The 20,418-nt window shown below is 43.8% G+C and overlaps 1 protein-coding gene across 2 annotated transcripts in view; it reads left to right on the plus strand.

Moving 5' to 3' along the window:
* Positions 1-18,773, plus strand: part of LOC141140867 (spermatogenesis-associated protein 7 homolog) — a 381,599-nt gene extending 362,826 nt beyond the window's left edge. For both annotated transcript variants that reach the window (XM_073628391.1, XM_073628392.1), the window contains one exon: positions 18,079-18,773. Coding sequence is in view for 1 of the 2 variants with exons in the window: in XM_073628392.1 (XP_073484493.1) it covers positions 18,079-18,082 (4 nt within the window). In the remaining variant the exon portion in view is untranslated. The remainder of the gene's footprint in view (positions 1-18,078) is intronic.
* Positions 18,774-20,418: the final 1,645 nt, after the last annotated feature.

Genomic DNA, 20,418 nt, shown 5'->3' on the forward strand with positions numbered 1-20,418 from the left:
AGCCTGTGAGGAGGGCGACACCAAGCTGGCTCCCGGGAGTCGGAGCACAGCTGGGGTGGTGTGCACCATGTCTCAGGATGGAGAAGTCCTGCTGCCCTAGTGAGTCCGCTCTTAAAATCAGCACCCAGCTGTAGACACCCACGCCCTAGGCAAGACTACAATCCTACCACCCAGAAGTCAAAGGACAACTGGGGCCGGTGGAGGAGGCGAGCACCATGTCTCAGGATGGAGGAGAAGTTCTGCTGGCCCGGTGAGTCCGCTCTGATAATCAGCACCCGGCTATAAGTCCCCACGCCCTAGGCAAGACTACCACCACCCTCAGGTTGTGACTGGACAGTAAAAGGAGAAACAGCAGACTTATGAGCTTGTCTCTGTCATCCTGCACTTTCCTCCTAACAACATGCTCCTTACATTTTATCACACCCAATGGTCTGTTATTGCTGCTCTCCACCCGCAGTCTGCGTTCTGCATGATACAAAAAAAAAAAAAAAAACACAACAACAACAACAACAACAACAACAGGTACAACGTTTTGCATTTAAATCAAACACATTTAACAATGTATTTATGAATACAAAGCTGGATTAACTTATGTCTTTTGTATCTGCCTGGACATCAGTTTTAAACAGGAACCGATGGCACTGCCTGTGCAACCAATAATCAAAACAACCCAAATAACTAGTGAGCCTCCCACATACGGTCAGACCACATGCCCCTAAAGGTGCCTTCCATTTACTAAATCACCCACAAGTCAAAACTTTCCCTCTGCCCTAAGGAAATATCCCTCCAAATATCCAGCTGTCTACACATCAGTGCCAGCATCAGATACTTTGATATGGGCGATTAGGCTCAGTTCACTCAGCCATAACATTATTATTTTCAGCAATAGGAGTTGAAGCAAATGGCCACAAGGCTGAAATTGCCTGCTGTGTCAAATGATACACATTATATCTTAGTAAACTGAATCTCCTGATCTGTTTTATGAATTCTGAAAAATAAATTAATTGCTTTCCTATAAACTATGCCTGGCTGATAAATACTGCATTTTTCGCTCCATAAGACGCACCTGACTATAAGACGCACCTAGGTTTTAGAGCAGGAAAACAAGAAAAAAATATTCTGAACCAAATGGTGTACTAAAATGTTTACCAGTGCCCATGAAATGCAGCCTGACCTGTGTCAAAGAAATGCAGCCTGACCATTGCCATTAATGCAGCCTGAATATTACCATTAATGCAACCTATCTATTGCCATAAATTCAGCCTGACCTGTGCCATTGCTCGGGCTGCTCTGTCTCCTCAGCAGGTGTCGGGCCGGGAGATCGCCCGGCGCTTGTGGGGGCCTGGGATGTCTGTCTTCCGGGACTAGCATTGACGACGACGACGACAGCGGTGGGGGGAGATGACGTCAGCGGCGGGGGGGGGGGGTCAATGACGACGGCGGCGGGGGCGGTGCCTGACGTATATTCTCACCATAAGACGCAGAGACATTTTCCCCCACATTTTTAGGGGAAAAAAGTGCGTCTTATGGTCCGAACAATACGGTATATATTTTCACCACGTCGGCAACAACCCATGCAATCTATACATACAAAGAGAACAAAACAAACAAGTTCAGAAATTAAATGTATTTAATACTTGGTACAAAATCCTTTGTTGGTAATGACAGCTTCAAGACCTCTCCTGTATGGAGAAGAAAGCCACATGTATTGCTCAGGTGTGATTTTGGCCCATTATTCCACACAGTCTTCAATTCATGAAGGTTCCTTGAGCCTCTTCTATGATCTCTGATCTTTAGTTCTTTCCATAGGATTTTCTATTAGGTTCAAGTCAGGTGCTTGGCTGGGCCAGTCTAGCAGCCATATTTTCTTTCTTTGAAACCAATTGAGTTTCCTTGGCTTTGTGTTTGGGATCATTGTCTTGCTGAAATGTCCACCCTCGTTTCATCTTCATCATCCTGGTAGATGGCAGCAGATTTTTATCAAGAATGTCTTGATGCATTTTTCCATTCATCCTTCCTTCAATGACATGGTTTGCCAGGACCATATGCTGAAAAACAGCCCCACACCATGATGTTCCCACCTCCAAACTTCACTGTTGGTATGGGGGTGTTTTTGGGGTGATGTGCAGTGCCATTTGACCTCCAAACATGGTGTGTATTATGGCATCCAAAGAGTTCAATGTTGGTCCCATCTGACCAGACTATATTCTCCCAGTATTTCACAAGCTTGTTGAGTTATTTTGAGGGGACAGCAAATGTACACTGTTATACAAGCTGTACACTCACTACTTTACATTGTAGCAAAGTGTCATTTCTTCAGTGTTATCACATGAAAAGATATAATAAAATATTTTCAAAAATGTGAGGGGGATACTCACTTTTGTGAGAATATATATATATATATATATATATATATATATATATATATATATATATATATATATATATATATATATATATATATATATATACACACATACATACATATATATATATATACATACACACACATACACACACATACACACATATGTACATACCATACATTATTATTATTATTATACAGGATTCATATAGCGCCAACAGTTTGCGCAGCGCTTTACAACAGGAGGGCAGACAGTACACTTACAATACAAATCAATACAGGAGGGATCAGAGGGCCCTGCTCGTTAGAGCTTACAATCTAGAAGGGAGGGTCAAGTGGAAACAAAAGGTAATAACTGTGGTGGGGGGGGGGGGGGGGGAGCTGATGAAGAAAATGAAAATACAGTTGTTAGGTGTGGGTAGGGTAGGCTTCTCTGAAGAGAAGGGTTTTCAGGGATCGTCTAAAAGCTAATAGAGTAGGAGATAAGCGGACAGATTCGGGTAAGCCATTCCATAGGATTGGAGAGGTTCTGGAAAAAGTCCTGGAGGCGAGCATGGGAGGAGGTGACGAGGGAGCTAGAGAGCAGAAGGTCTTGAGAGGAACGAAGAGAACGAGTAGGTTGGAGAGACTAGGCTAGTGATGTAGCTGGGGGCTAAATTGTGGATGGCTTTGCAAGTAGTTGTTAGTATTTTGAATTTAATTTGTTGGGTGAGCGGACGCCAGAGGAGGGATTGACAGAGAGGGATAGCAGATACAGAGTGATTAGTAAGGTGGATGAGTCTGGCAGCAGCATTCATGATGGATTGAAGATGTGATAGACTATGTAGAGGTAAGCCAATGAGAAGGGAGTTTCAGTAGTCGAGGCGAGAGATGACCAGCATGTGAATTAAGAGCTTTGTCGTATCATTGGTTAGAAACGAGCGTATTTTGGAGATATTGCGGAGGTTGAGATGGCAAGATTTGGACAGTGATTGGACATGGTGCTTAAAGGAGAGTTCAGAGTCCAGGACTATACCTAGAACCTTGACATGCGGGGATGGGCTTAAAGTTGTGCCATCGATTTTGACAGAGAAATCAGGGGAAGGGAAGGGGGCATATGGGGGAGGAAAAATTGTAAGTTCGCTTTTGGATAGATTGAGTTTGAGGAAGTGGTGTGACATCCAGACTGATATATCTGATAATAAATTAGTGATATGTGAGGAGACGGAGGGAGTGGGTTGAGGGGTAGAGAAATAGATTTGGGTGTCGTCAGCATAGAGTTGGTATTGGAAGCCATTGGAGGCTATCAGCTAACCCAGGGAAGAGGCGTAGCTTAAAAATAGGAGAGGTCCAAGAACAGAACTTTGGGGGACCCCAACAGAGAAAGGAAGAGGAGAGGAGGAAGTAGAGTTGTAGGAAAAGCTAAAGGTGCGGTTGGATAAGTAGCAAGAGAACCAGCGAAGAGTACAGTCACGGAGACCAAAGGAGGAGGGGTTGGTCAACCGTATCAAAGGCAGCAGAGAGGTCCAAGAGTAGGAGTACAGAATAGTGTCAATTAGTTTTGGCCGTTAGTAGATTTTAGTTTTAGGAGAGCAGTTTCTGTGGAGTGTTGAGGATGAAATCCAGACTGAAGGGGATCAAGAAGGCTATTATCAGCAAGGTGGACGCTTAGTTGGTTGTAGACCAGACGTTCAAGGAGTTTGGATAAGAAGGGGAGCAAGGATATGGGGCATAGGTTGTTAAGATTGGATGGGTCCAGTGAGGGCTTTTTAAGTATGGGTCTGACAAGTGCATGTTTAAGACCCCTTTCACACTGAGGCGCTTATAAACTGCCAGTAAAACATTGAGCACTTTTGAAGAGCTTTTCAGGCCCTTTTCATTCATTTCAATGGAGTGGGGCATTTTTTCACCACCCTGCCAGCACACTGCCCCAGTGTGAAAGCATTCATTGATTTTAATGAAAATAGGTTCTCGTGAGCTTTTCAGGCGCTTTTTTTAGTGTGAAAGCGCCTCAGTGTGAAAGGGGTCTTAGAGAGTTGGGGAAGATGCCAGAAGAGAGGGAGAGATTGAAGATGTGGGTTACAGAGTGTAGCATAGAGCCAGAGGGTGAACATAGCATTTGTGAGGGAATATATATCTTGCGTTAAGGAAGGGGAGGGGGCGACAGAAAAGAGGGATATAATTGAATTGCTGGCTGGCAATCTGCTTCAAATATAAGCAGTGGGAGTACCTCTAAACAAAATAAAAATAAAGTCAGCGCTCTTTCAATGAACTTTAAACAGCCGCATGCAATAAGTGTAGATATATTGGATATAAAAAGTCTACACACCCCTGTTAAAGTGTCAGCTTTCTGTGATGTAAAAAAAAGAGACAAAGATAAATCATTTCAGAACTTTTTCCACCTTAAGGCCTCATTTACACTTGCTTCAGTTTCAACACACATTAACGGCTAGTTTACACTTGCTTCAAAACAAGGCTTCAGAGAGGCTTTGTTAAAGCTCTCTGAAGCCAGTCAAAGCTCCTGTCACTAAATAAAATGGTTAGCTTACAGTCCTGTTTACACCTTGCTTTTGCTTTGCTTCAAAAATTATACCCCATGTAACTTTAGTGTTGCTTCAAAGTGTCCTCAAAGCTTCCATAGAAGTTTATGGCAAAGCTCGCTTGAAGCCCCAAGAAAGCCCCACCAAAGACCCATCGAAGCACCAAGCAAAAGCAAGGTGTACACAGGACTGTAAGCTAACCATTTTATTTAGTGACAGGGGCTTTGACTGGTGTTCAGAGAGCTTTAACAAAGCATGTTCGAAGCCATTGTAAACTAGCCCTTAGGGTTTATGCACACGGTGCGTTAGAAAAAACACGAGCTGCAAAGCCACTACCAACGCCAGGAAAAAGCGGCTGTAAAAATGTGCTTTCAGTAGCTTTTTGCATTGGCATTAAGGCATGTTTAGCCGCGTTAGCTTTGATCAGCATTTCTCTGCCTCTATTCAAAATCAGTGGTTCCCTATGAGAGCCCATTGATTGGAATAGCAGCTTGTGGCCCGACGATCCTGAAGAGGAACACTTGCCAAAATGAAAAAACTGGCGTGGAGTTTTCCAAATTTCCGCTCTTTTTTTCGCTTATATCGCAAAAAATTAAAAACGGTGTCGTGAATAAATACCACCAAAAGAAAGCTCTATTTGTGTGAACAAAATGCTAAAAATGTAATTTGGGTACAGCAATGCAAGTGCGAGAGCGCTGAAAGCTGAAAATTGGTCTGGGAAGGAAGGGGGTGAAAGTGCATAGGATTGATGTGGTTAAAGAAAAAAAATTATTATATTCAAAAATTATATTAAAAAACGTCATAACAAATGTGCACTCACATTTTAAAACTTAAAACAAGCCTGTGTGTATTATACTTGTATCACCAGTGCTAAGACGAATATGTCACCTCTCAACCAGCTCTGCAGCCCTGGCCGTCAGTGCTCCTTGCGTCTGTTACACTCAGAATGGTGCTTCCTGGTTCCATGTTTGTCAGCCTCTCAGGCCTCTCCTACTAGTTTCATCACTCCTTATGGAGACTTTTTTTTTTCTCCCATTTTGGCAAGGGTTCCCCATCAAGATCAGCAGCGCACAAGCCGCTCCGCAAGTCGGAGCATCATGCTCCGACTTGTGGTGTGACTTCTATACAAGTCAATAAGCTGTCATAGGGAACCATTGATTTTGACATGTGAAAAAAAAAAATGCTGTATCCAGCGTTAAGCCGCGTTTACAGCTGCAACGTCGGTCCTCAGAACGCGCTGGCCCTGGGTTGTTTTTTTTTTTTACAGCTTGAAAACGCCTATGCCACTTACAGCTCCTAAAAGCTTGTGTGCACTCACACATAGCACAACATGGAGAGGAGTTTTTAAGCTGCAAAAAAAAAAAAAAAAATGTCTGACGCTGCTAAAAGCAGCTGTAAAAATGCCCTGTGTGCATAAGGCCTTAATTTGACCTATAAACTCAATTGAAAAACTAACTGAAATCTTTTAGGGGGGAGTAAAAATAAAATAAAAAAAATAATGTGGTTGCACACCCTCTTATAACTGAGAATGTAGCTGGGTTCAGAATTAACCGGTTCAATACAGGGCAATTTCACCCCCTTCCTTCCTAGGCCAATTTTTAGTTTTCAGCGCTGTCGCACTTTAAACGTCAATTGCGCGGTCATGCGACGTTGTACCCAAAAAAAATTGATGTCCTTTTTTCCCCACTAATAGAGCTTTCTTTTGGTGGTATTTGATCACCTCTGCGGTTTTTATTTTTTGCGCTATAAACAAAAGAAGAGCGACAATTTTGAAAAAAAACACAATATTTTTTACTTTTTGCTATAATAAATATCCCAATTTTTTTTTTTAAAAACAAATTTTTTCCTCAGTTTCGGCCGATACGTATTCCTCTACATATTTTTGGTAAAAAAAAAATCTCAATAAGCGTATATTGATTGGTTTGCGCAAAAGTTATAGCGTCTACAAAATACTTTTTGATTTATGGCATTTTTTAAAAAAAAAATATTTATTTATTTTTTTAGCGGCGATCGCAATTTTTTTTCGTGACTGCGACATTATGGCGGACACATCGGACACTTTTGACACATTTTTGGGACCATTCACATTTATACAGCGATCAATGCTATAAAATTGCATTGATTACTGTGTAAATGTGACAGGCAGTGAGGGGCGGGGAGGAGTTAATATGTCTCCTAGGGAATGATTCTAACTGAAGGGGGAGGGGACGCTCAAGGGGAGGAGACCAATCAGTGTTCCTCCGTTCTGGGAACACAGATCGCTCTCCTCTGAGCTGACAGGCTGTGGATCTGTGTGTTTACACACACAGATCCACGGTCCGGCCCGGTTAACGGGTGTTCTAGTAGGTCATTCCTGACATTTTCTTAGTTGCATCCTACAGCAAACTCCATGGTCCACAGAGAGCTTCCAAAACATCAGAGGGATCTCATTGTTAAAAAGGTACCAAAAGAATTTCCAAGGAATTAGATATACCTTGGAACACACTGATCAAGTGGAGAAAATATAGCACAACAGTGACATTACCAAGAACTGGACATCACTCCAAAATTGATGAGAAGAAAACTGGTCAGGGAGGCTGCCAAGAGGCCTACAGCAACATTAAAGGAGCTGTAGGAATATCTGGCAAGTACTGGCTGTGTGGTAAATGTGACAACAATCTCCCGTATTCTTCAAATGTCTTGGCTATGGGGTAGAGTGGCAAGACGGAAGCCTTTTCTTACGATGAAAAACATCCAAGCCTGCCTAAATTTTGCAAAAACAAAAGCATGTGGGAAAATGTGTTATGGTCTGATGAAACCAAGGTTGAACTTTTTGGCCACGATTCCAAAAGATATGTTTGGCACAAAAACAACACTGCACATCCCCAAAAGAACACCATACCCACAGTGAAGCATGGTAGTGGCAGCATCATGCTTTGGGGCTGTTTCTCCATCTGGAACAGGGGCCTTAGTCAAGGTAGAGGGAATTATAAACAGCTCCAAATACCAGTCAATATTAGCACAAAACCTTCAGGCTTCTGCTAGAAAGCTGAACATGAAGAGGAACTTCATCTTTCAGCACCAGAAGGACCCAAAGCATACATCCAAAGCAACAAAGGAATGGCTTCACCAGAAGACGAATAAAGTTTTGGAATGGCCCAGCCAGAGCCCAGACCTGAATCCCATTGAAAATCTGTGGGGTGATCTGAAGAAGGCTGTGCACAGGAAACACCCTCACAATCTGACAGATTTGGAGTGTTTTTGCAAAGAAGAGTGGGCAAATATTGCCAAGTCAAGATGTGCCATGCTGATAGACTCATACCCAAAGACTGAGTTCTGTAATAAAATCAGGTGCTTCAACAAAGTATTAGTTTAAGGGTGTGCACACTTATGCAACCATATTATTTTATTTTTACTTGCCTCCACCTAAAGGATTTCAGTTTGTTGTTTAAGTGAGTTGTACAGTTTATAGGTCACATTAAAGGTGGAAAAAAAGTTCTGAAATGATTTATCTTTGTCTCATTTTTTTAACATCACAGAAAGCTGACATTTTAACAAGGGTGTGTAGACATTTTATTAAACTAAAGTTTGTCAGAACATCAAAAATAAAAACAGTTCATATTGTTATGGGTGTAAAACATAAAAGTGCTCCACTTCAGCTGTCACCCAACGCTTGGAAACACCCATAGTGCCAATCCTTCACAAATGGTAGAAATACACACTCACCAGAGGTCAGTGGTGTAGCTAGCACATCTGGCGCCCGGGGCTGGACATTTTTTTGCATAAATGATATGGTATGTGGCAATATAGCGGCACCACGCCAAAACTGTGGGTGTAGTCAGATTGCTTCAAGAGTGGGAGGGGCTTAAAGGGCCATATGCTTTAATGACTGTGCCACAAGCGAGTATGTAACACAGTTCCATCCTCAGTATGCTAATTTTAATAAAATAAAAATGGTTCTGTTACATATTATTTACGCACAGCTAACCTTATTATTATTATACAGGATTTAAATAGCGCCAACAGTTTACGTAGCATTTTACAACTTGAGGGTAGACAGTACAAATACAATACACTTTAATACAGTAGGAATCAGAGGGCCCTGCTCCTTAGAACTTACAATCTAATAGGGAAGGTCAAGAGATACAAGAGGTAATAACTGTGGGTGATGTGCTGATTGAGAAGATAAATGTACAGTTGTTAGGTGGGGGCCAGATAGGCTTCTCTGAAGAGATGAGTTTTCAGGGATCGTCTGAAAGTGGATAAAGTAGGAGAAAATCGGATGGATTGGGGTAGAGCATTCCAGAGGATGGGAGAGGCTCTGGAGAAGTCCTGAAGGCGAGCATGGGGTGAGGTGACAAGGGAGTTTGAGAGCAGGAGGTCTTGGGAGGAGCGAAGAGAACGATTAGGTTGGTATTTTGAGACTAGGTTAGAGATGTAGCTGGGGGCCAGGTTGTGGATGGCTTTGTAAGTTATAGTTAGTATCTTGAATTTAATTCGGTGACTGAGTGGCAGCCAATGGAGAAATTGGCAGAGGGGTATAGCAGACGCTGAGCGGTTTGTGAGGTGGATGAGCCTGGCAGCAGCATTCATGATGGACTGAAGTGGGGATAGCCTATTTAGAGTTAAGCCAATGAGGAGGGAGTTGCAGTAGTCGAGGCGGGAGATGACCAGGGAGTGGATTAGAAGCTTTGTGGTGACATTGGTTAGGAAGGGGCGTATCTTGGAGATGTTGCAGAGATTGAGGCGGCAAATTTTGGATAGTGATAGAATGTGGGGTCGAAAGGTTAGTTCAGAGTCCAGGATTGCACCTAGGACCTTGGCGTGGGGAGATGGGTTGATAGTTGAGCCGTTGATATTGACAGAGAAATCAGGGGAAGTGGCACCTTAGGGAGGAAATATCACAAGCTCGGTTTTGGATAGGTTGAGTTTGAGGAAGTGATGTGACATCCAGGCTGATATGTCTGCTAGTAAGTTGGTAATGCGTGAGGAGACAGATGGAGAGAGCTGGGGGGTGGAGAGATAGATTTGGGTGTCATCAGCGTAGAGATGATATTTAAAGCCATGGGAGGCAATCAACTGACCCAGGGAGGTGGTGTAGATTGAGAAAAGGAGAGGTCCAAGAACAGAACCTTGGGGGACCCCGATGGAGAAAGGAAGAGGAGATGAGGAAGTAGAGTTGTAAGTGACACTGAAGGAGTGGTGGGATAGGTAGGATGAGAACCAGCGAAGAGTACAGTCATGGAGACCAAAGGAGTGGAGTTTATTGAGGAGGAGGGGGTGGTCCACTGTGTCAAAGGCAGCAGATAGATCCAGGAGAAGTAGTACAGAATAGTGTCCACTGGTTTTAGCCGTTAGTAGGTCATTTGAGAGTTTAAGGAGAGCAGTTTCCGTGGAGTGTTGAGGGCAAAATCGGACTGAAGGGGATCAAGAAGTTTATTCATGGTCAGATGGTCGCTTAGTCGGTTCTAAACCAGTCTTTCAAGAAGTTTGGAGGAGAAGGCGAGTAAGGAGATGGGACGTAGGTTGTTGAGATTGGTGGGGTCCAGTGAGGGCTTTTTAAGTATGGGGGTGACTAGCGCATGTTTTAGAGAGTTTGGGAAGATGCCACAAGAGAGGGAGAGGTTGAAAATGTGAGTTAGAGAGTGTAGAATCGAGTCAGAGGGTGCGTGTAGCATTTGTGAGGGAGCAGGATCCAGGAGGCAGGTGGTTAGATGAGTGTTAGGTAAAAGTTTAGCAACCTCAGTAATAGTAGCAGGGTTGAATGAGGGAAGTAATGATTGCATCTGTGGACATGGGGTGTTGCATGGGGGAGGATTTCGCGCATTGGTGATCTCCTCATGAATTGTATCAATCTTAGTTTTGAAGTGATTGGCGATCTCCTGGGCAGTGAGTGAGTTGGTGGGTGGAGGCAGTGGAGGACAGAGTAGAGTGTTGAAGATAGAGAAGAGTTGACGTGGACTGGATGAGAAGGTGTTAATGAGTGTGATAAAGTAGGTCTGTTTGGCAGTGTGAAGGCAGGAATAGTATTTTAGGAGGGCAGATTTATATTGTGTGAAGTCTTCCTGGATCTTAGTCTTATGCCACAGGCGCTCAAGAGTGCGGCTACGTTTTCTGAGACTTCTGGCGTCATCTGTTTGCCAGGGTTGTAGCAGTCGGGGCCTAATTCTGCATGTAGTGAGGGGAGCAAGCTTGTCTAGGGAGGAAGACATTGAGCTGTTCTAGATGAAAGTGGCTAGGTTGGGGCAGGACAGAGGTGAGATTTTGTCATAGAGGTGATCAGTAGCAGAGAAGAGAAGGGCTGAGGTGGCGAAGGTTTCTATGTGTAACTGTTAGGCGGTTGGAGGGAGAGGAGGTGGAAGTCAGGGAGAGAGCAAAACTAATAAGGTGTTGATCAGAGAGTGGGAGAGGATTGTTGGAAAGGTTGCACGGAGTGCACATATAGGAGAATACAAGGTCAAGAGTGTTGCCGTTGGAGTTGGAGCCCGTATCCATTGCTTCCAGTCAATCGATGAGGTTAGACTGAGAAGTTTAGAAGTAATAGTAGTGTTAACAGGGATATTGAAGTCACCGAGAATAATTGTGGGGATTTCAGAAGAGAGAAAGTAGGGTAGTCAGGCAGAGAAGTCATCAAGGAAGGCTGATACTGGTCCAGGGGGCCGGAAGATGACAGCAATTCTTAGAGAAATGGGAGAGAACAGACAAATGCAATGTGCCTCAAAAAAGGAGAGTGTCAGAGAGGGAGGTGGGTGAAGTACCTGATAGGTGCTGCATGGGGCTAGAAGGATTCCCACTCCACCTCCCTTCCGTCCAGTTGGTCTGGGAGAGTGAGTCCAGATAAGGCCCCCATGGGAGAGGGAAGCAGGAGAAGTAGTATCCGATTCATGAAGCCAGGTTTCAGTAATGGCAAGTAGGTTAAAGGAATTTGTGATAAAGAGGTAGTGAAGGGCGGTGAGTTTGTTGCAGACAGAGCGTGCATTCCAAAGGGCACAGGAAAAGGGGGGCTGGTTTTGGAAAGAGGAATAGAGACCAAGTTCTGTGGGTTGCGGCTCCTGCCAGAGGGTGTAGGGGGATGGGAGTGTTGGGCAAAGACGGATGATAGCGGCCCAGGGTTTGGGGATATGTCACCAGAGGTTAGGAGAAGCAGGAGGGTGAGGGAGGTAATGTGGGAATGTGAGTTATGTGAAGGGGCATGTCTCAGAGTACTGGAGGTTTTATCAGTATATGGATGTAGAATGAACAAGAGTTGGTAGGAGCAGTAGTAAGGAAAGGACAGAAGGCAGGGTGATATGTATAAGCAAGCGGGTGGAGAAGGGGGGTGAAGGTAAGAGAGTTTGAGGAGAGAGGACATAAGTATCAGAAGCAGTGGTAGAGAGCGCATGTTACAGAGCGGAAGGAGAGCTTAATAGAGAGACAGGTCCACCTGCAGTCTGTTAGGTGCTTTCTAGTGCAGATTGCTATATTTGTTTGCTTCGTGCAATCGCTGAAGTGCATATCACTTGTAGAAAGAATCACTTTGAGATAGAAGCCTTAAGGATAGAAACCCCTGCAATGTTCTACCCCAACAATGTGCTGACCCCTTAAGGATGCTCAAATTTATACTGTTATAAGGGTGGGGTGGAAATTCGTTAATTAATCATGAGTGAATATAAGAATGCCTAACAATCAAACTGGACCTTTTGCTTCTAAAGTCAGAATAGCAAGAGACCAGAGGCCAAGATAAGATCAACACATAAAACCTAGGTAAAACAGTCCAGAGCAACAAAAAACAATATCATGGTTATGCACACAGGGCAACAGATACAGAAGGCCACATACCAAAGACACATACACAGAGACAGCAAGCAGATCCCAATTTCATTTAACGGTGGAAGATGTGGTTGAGCTGACACATACCTGTAAAGAGACAGAGAATCAATGTTCAGGTGAGGCAGAACTTGAAGCAGGGACTGAAGTGCATATCACTTGTAGAAAGAATCACTCCGAGATAGAAGCCTTAAGGATAAAAGCCCCTGCAACCTTAAAGTGATATTAAACTCTTTTTTTATATATATATATATATATATATATATATATATATATATATATATATATATATATATATATATATATATATATATACACACACACAATACTTACCTGCTCTGTATAGTAGTTTTGCACAGAGCAGTTTGGATCCTCATCTTCTTGGGTCCTTTGCTGGCCCCTCCCTCTTTCTGGGTGCCCCCCCCCCAGCAAGAAGCCTGCTATGAGGACACCCAAGCAGGCATGTTCCCGAGCCACGGCTCTGTGTGTCCATTCACACAGAGCCATGGCTTGACTTCGCTCCCTCCATCTTCTGATTGCTGTAAATTACAGCCAGTGAGCCAATGACTACCGCTGCTGCCAAAAGCCAATCAGGAGTGCGAGTCCCCAGTCAGCCAAGGCTCTTATGGGCATCGCTGGATCGAGAGGGAGCTCAGGAAAAATTAGGTGGGGGAGCTGCTGCACACAGGTTTTTTTACCTTCATGCATAGAATGTTGTGCCTTTACAACCACTTTAACAAAAAATGTGCTGTACTTAGAATGCAGTAGCCAGGCGTAAGAAATGTAAAACCCAGTGAAGGGAATTTCTCAAAACTGGTGCAGTCAGAATCTGGAAGAGCTGTGCATGGCAACCAATCAGCTTCTATCTTCAGCTTTAAAAATGAAAGCTTTGAGCTGATTGGTTGCCATGGACAGCTGTTCTAAATTCTGTCTGCTCTAGTTTTGATAAATTCCCCTAAGGGCTCATTCAGACAGGCGCTGAGACAGGTCCTGTATGTTGAGCCACTTTTTGCTGCATCTGCATTCACCAGAGAGCTTCACCTATAGAAGTGGGTGCACAGATCAGGATGAAGACACTGCGTTTGGATACATGCATCCCTTCCTGTCTGCATGTCAAATTTTAACATTTGACTATGTCCATGCAGCTGCTGCATCCCAACTGACTTTTACTGGACTGACTGCACAGAACACTATGCATCCCCACGTGGTACACGGCCATCACACTGGGCATGGATGCATATGCTCCATGTGACTGAGGCCTAATTGTCATATGGGCCAGATAACAGGAAAGAGGAGCAGTTGTGTAATTAAAAGAGAAGTATGGGAATTTTATTTATAAATCATACTTACCTAGGTGGATGCTGCATCTGTCTCCCGCCGGCTCGAAGACTGAGAACCGAGTAATCAAACACCGCCGATAGCTCGGTTCTCAAAACTCCCTGATCAGAGAGCTGGTGTCTGTCAGTCTCTGGCTCTGCCCCCTCCAGTGCCCACCAAGACACTGGGCTGTGGAGGGGGCAGGAGTGGCCGGCTCAGGCTCTCTGCAACTCGCTGAGAGGCGGAGCTGGGTGCCGGTCCAGACATGTGGGCGGATTCCCAACCATATGGTTGCAATCTTTCCCCAGCCTGGACCGATTCTGTGACATCAGCCGAGAGCAGGCTTAAGACCGCTGTCAGCTGAAAATGGGTCACAGGAGTGCAAAACAATCTGCACTGATGTGATTAACAGGAGAAGTACAACCAAACAAGCTTTGGCTGGACTTCTGCTTTAATAAATCTATCACATGACCTGTCTCTTTGCTGCTTTTTGGCATTACCTTCAAGAATTAAAAAATGTCCCCATTTATGTTGTGAACTTACCCTCCAGGGCCCAGGCAGGCTCTTCCTCAGCCCAGGCTACAAATTTGGGCTCGCTTTCCCTGAAGCTGGAAGGTCCTTCAGGCACCCTCTTTCCTACTCCAGTGGGCCTCCACAATCCCTCTCTCATAGTCCAGGACCTCCAGACACCCCCCTCTCCTAATCTGGGACCTGAAGGCACCCCCTCACCTAGTCCAGTATCTCCCTTGTACCACCCCCCCATCCAGGGGCCTTTGCGACACCAACCATTTCCAAGTCAATGGACTCCTCTGCACCCATCCCCCTAGTCCAGGGCCTCCTCTGCACTCCTTTCCCAGTCCAAGGCCTCCTTTACAGCCCACCCCAAGTTAAGAGCCTCCTCTGCACCCTGCTCTCTGAATCCAGGTCCTTCATCGACCCCACTTTTTAAGTCCAGGGCCCCCTTCTCTGCATCCCCTAGTCCAGGGCCTCCTCTGCATCCCCCCCCCTGTCCAGGGCCTCCTCTTCACCCCACCTTCTTTGAAGCCTCCCCTTCTTTGGGATGCCTCACATAGAAAAGACATAGGCTAGTTGGGCACTTGGCAGGACTAGGTGGGAGACATTATTATTATACAGTATTTATATAGCGCCAACAGTTTACGTAGCGCTTTACAACTTGAGGGCAGACAGTACAAATACAATACACTTTGATACAGTAGGAATTAGAGGGCCCTGCTCCTTAGAGCTTACAATCTAAGAGACATGTCTGTCCATTACACTTGATCGGGCGGCAGTGAGTTCCCAGAGCGGGTTGGGGCGGCAACCCCCTAGTTGTGTCACCCAGGATATGTTGTCTATTACTAGAACAACAATAAGCACTTTGTGTAAATGGAATCCAGCATCACCACTCTCGCTCCACAGATGGCAGGACTAGGGGATAGTACCAGAGTTATCAGCACGGACTTACCAACCAAAAAAAATATTTTTGGTCATAGTGTAGTATTTTAATATTCCAAAATATACATTAAAAACAAACGTCGCTTTCAAACTTACATAAGGGGCTGCCAAACTCGCAGAGAATGGTGGCACGACCTCTAGCCCTTCACAGTGCAGCTCTTCGTATGTTTCATGTAAATGCGCGTCGTCAGCAGCTGTCTGACAGCACCAGGTGAAATAAGAGGAAAAAAAGCCTAAAAAAGAAATCTAAAGCAGCCATCACATCTAAGAATTGGTAAGCTGCAATAGAATAAGTGAACCAGAAGTAAATAAACAAATGCGCAAACCCACAGTGACCAATAGGCTAATTAAGAGCTGCCAACATAGAACAGTGTACTCGCATAACTAAACCAAATGAAAAAACAAATTATGTGGCACTACTTACGCCTAGGTAGAAAGGTGTATAAATAAGCAATATGTACACGTGCAAAAGTACATAAAATATAAAATTAATAAAGGTGCAATAGTGCAAAAATATCATAAATACATGAATGACAATCATAAAGTGCAATGAAGAATGAGATAAACTCATACAAAGTGAAGTGCAATTCCACCAAAGTAAATAAACAATGTGCAAAAATATATAAATATAAACCCGTGACACACAGGTGTGTGTAATAAATGTCCAAACAAATGGTATTAATGAGTGATACGTGTAGTCCAAAAAGACATGCAATGCGGCTCCCAATACCAACAAGGTAAGGTCTTCTGATAATACAGGAAAGTGCAAGTGCAGTAAACAATCACTGTGGCGACAAGTGTCTAAGATAGATGTGTTCATCCAATCAAGCTCCGGAGTGCGACACCTATTTCCCCCAGCCTCTCACCTGTAGCAGCGGCCCCCAATGGGCCAAGTCGAGCGTGAACCAACAAGTAGTAGAGCTAGCCACAGGAAAAACAGCTTCCGGTCATGGTCACAGCACTTGGGGGACATTCGATATTCAGCCAGCAATTGCACTCTCCCACACCAAAAGTATAACTAACTAGTCATTGGAGAGCGGCAATAGTTTACAAGACGTCGTAGGACATTACAAGTTCACTATGGATGGTCACAATTGTCCTCAGACAGTCCAGCCTTCTTGGGTTGTTCCAGGTTTTTTTTCAGTGTTGGGCAGCTTATGAATGTCTTGTCTTGAATCAGGTTTGGTAATTCTTGAAGAGGTCTAGTGATGACCCGTGTTCCTTGGTGTCCTGGCTCTGTGCAGGCTGCAGGAGGCCTCTCTGAGGCAGCAATGGTGAGATCCCTTCCCAGGAAGTGGAAAGGGCTGAGCTGTTCCGGGGGACGGTACATTTCATTCAGTGCTGTGTGTGGAGTGTACAGAGTGCTGATCATTGCTGTGCCTCCTGCAGCTTGCACAGAGCCAGGACACCAAAGAATACGGGTCATCACTAGACCTCTTCAGGAATTACCAAACCTGATTCAAGACAAGGCATTCATAAGCTGCCTAACACTGAAAAATGCCTGGAACAACCCAAGAAGGCTGGACTGTCTGAGGACCATTGTGACCATCCATAGAGAACTTGTAATGTCCTACGACGTCTTGTAAACTATTGCCGCTCTCCAATGACTAGTTATACTTTTGGTGTGGGAAAGTGCAATTGCTGGCTGAATATAGAATGTCCCCAAGTGCTGTGACCATGACCGGAAGCTGTTTTTCCTGTGGATAGCTCTACCACTTGTTGGTTCACGCTCGACTTGGCCCATTGGGGGCCGCTGCTACAGGTGAGAGGCTGGGGGAAATAGGTGTTGCACTCCGGAGCTTGATTGGATGAACACATCTATCTTAGACACTTGTCGCCACAGTGATTGTTTACTGCACTTGCACTTTCCTGTATTATCAGAAGACCTTACCTTGTTGGTATTGGGAGCCGCATTGCATGGCTTTTTGGACTACACGTATCACTCATTAATACCATTTGTTTGGACATTTATTACACACACCTGTGTGTCACGGGTTTATATTTATATATTTTTGCACATTGTTTATTTACTTTGGTGGAATTGCACTTCACTTTGTATGAGTTTATCTCATGCTTCATTGCACTTTATGATTGTCATTCATGTATTAATGCACTATTGTACTTTTATTAATTTTATATTTTATGTACTTTTGCACGTGTACATATTGCTTATTTATACACCTTTCTACCTAGGCGTAAGTAGCGCCACATAATTTGTTTTTTCAATAGAATAAATGATTGCTTTTGGGTTTAATAGTGCTTTAAAGTATAACAAGGTCTATATACAATAGCATGGTTTTACTACTTTTTCTCAACCCCCTATACATAATCAGCTCACATACTAAGATGACTGGACTGTCACTTTGTTGGGTAGATGTGACATATGCTGCCTTTACATCCCATATTATTCCTGAAGAGTCACAAATGTGCAGTTTGACCTGGAAATATATATTTTTTTTCACATTGTAACCCCACCCCAACAAAAAGTTGGAAAAAAACAACAACAAAAAAAACTGGACATTTAATTTTACCTTACCATATATATCAAGTGCACATTGAAAAAAAAAATTATATTTTTTGCATTTGATTACTTAGTTTTAAAGGATAACCATTTAATTTATCATACTTCTCTTGCAGGTGACAAAGAAGATTTTAGTGCAAGACCTTAAAGAAGAGTTACAGCAGCCAGAAAAGTTAGATTTTTCAATCAGTTACATTGGGACTCTGTACAGCTCAGGAAATGTCCCTCTGCAAGGAAGACTCTCTCATCTCTTAGATGCATAGACGTTCTCCATTATATGAGAAGTGCACCCCCAAATCTGTAACTTTGGGTCAGCTCACTAAGCTGTACGAGTTATTTTAGATGTATTTATTATTTTCTCACGATCATTTCATGTAAATTCACATCCATGTATATCACACCAGCATGCAATTACTTTTTCACATGAAAACTGCTATTTAACCACTGAAAGCGTTTATTTCAAGGATTCTTAACTGGAGACCCCTTGAAAGGGAGGGTGGTATGTGAACCAAATATATGGGGGTATACGATCTCTGCATGAATGAAACAAATTGTAAGTGGATTCTCTGCATTATTGAATCTGAAATTAAAGTGGAGAAATCGACCTCTTCCCATCCCACATATACTATAGTCAAATGACAGCCGCAAGGTGGCTCTCTCATCCTGGGTGGCCGACGTATGACGTCCTCGGCTTCCCCAGCGGTAGGGAGCGCACTCAGGAGCCTATGCGCGTGCCTGGTGGACGCAATGTCCGCCAGGCACCCGCGATTGCCGGTCACAAAGAAAAGACGTGGATCTGTGTGTGTAAACACACAGATCCACGTCCTGTCAGGGGAGAGGAGACCAATCATGTGTTCCCAGTATAGAGGAACATCTATCAGTCACCTCCCCCATCAGTCCCCTCCCCCCACAGTTAGAATCACTCCCTAGGTAACACATTTAACCCCTAATCGCCCCCTAGTGATAACCGCTTCCCTGCCAGTGACATTTATACAGTAATCAGCACATTTTTATAGCACTGTTCGCTGTATAAATGTGAATGGTCCCAAAATAGTGTCAAAACTGTACGATCTGTCCACCGCAATATTGCAGTCCTGACAAAAAAGATCGCCGCCATTACTAGTTAAAAAAAAAAAAGCCATAAATCTATCCCCTATTTTGTAGGTGCTATAACTTTTGCGCAAACCAATCAATATAGGCTTATTGCGAATTTTTTTTTTTTTTGCCAAAAATATGTAGAAGAATACATATCGGCCTAAACTGAGGAAGAAATTTTTTTTTTTTGTTAAATTAGGATATTTATTATAGCAAAAAGTAAAAAATAGTGTTTTTTTTCAAAATTGTCGCTCTTTTTTTTTTATAGCGCAAAAAATAAAAAACGCAGAAGTGATCAAATACCACCAAAAGAAAGCTCTATTTGTGGGAAAAAATAATGATCAAAATGTCATATGGGTACAGTGTTGTATGACCGGGCAATTGTCATTCAAATCATAACAGTGCTGAAAGCTAAAAATTGGCCTGGGCAGGAAGGGGGTGAAAATGCCCGGTATTGAAGTGGTTAATAGGGTTGATTTACTAAAACTGGAGAGTGCAAAATCTGGTGCAGCTGTGCATGGTAGCCAATCAGCTTCCAGGATTTATATGTTAAAGCAGAGTCCATCCAAAAGTGGATTTTCTGCTTATTTGCTCCCCCCCCCCCCCCCTCCGGTGCCACGTTTGGCACCTTTTGGGGGGACGGGGATCTGTGTTTGAAAGGTCCCTCTTCCCCACTTCTGGAGACAGTGCCATCCCTTGGAAGTTCAGCACCCCTCCTCCATCCTCTACCGCCAGGCCAATTAGAAAGTGCAGCATGCTTCGCATATGCACAGTAAGGTACCGCCAAAAGGCCTTTCTGCCGGTTTCCCTTAGTGGAGATGGCGGCGGCGGCACCAGACAGCCAATCTGTAAATCGGCTGGGACATCGCGGGCTCCCTGGACAGGTAAGTGTCCATATATTAAAAGGTCAGCAGCTACAGTATTTGTAGCTGCTGGCTTTTATTTTTTATACCCCAGGCTGAAACACCTCTTTAACCAATTCAGCCCCGGAAGATTTGGCTGCTCAATGACCAGGCCATTTTTTGCGATACAGCACTGCGTCGCTTTAACTGACAATTGCGTGGCCATGCAACCAAACAAAATTGATGTCTTTTTTTTCCCCACAAATAAAGCTTTCTTTTGGGGGTATTTGATCACCTCTGCGGTTTTTATTTTTTGCGATATAAACAAAAGAAGAGCGACAATTTTTAAAAAACACACAATGGGGGTTATTTACTAAAGGTAAATCCACCTTGCACTACAAGTGCAAACTACAAGTGCAAAGTGCACTTAAAATTGCACTTGGAACTGCAGTCGCTGCAAGAAAAATAAAAAACAGCATTTTAGCTTGCACATGATTGGATAATAAATTAGCAGAGCTT

Source organism: Aquarana catesbeiana, linkage group LG04 (assembly GCF_042186555.1).
Source record: "Aquarana catesbeiana isolate 2022-GZ linkage group LG04, ASM4218655v1, whole genome shotgun sequence".
Classification (NCBI taxonomy): domain Eukaryota; kingdom Metazoa; phylum Chordata; class Amphibia; order Anura; family Ranidae; genus Aquarana; species Aquarana catesbeiana.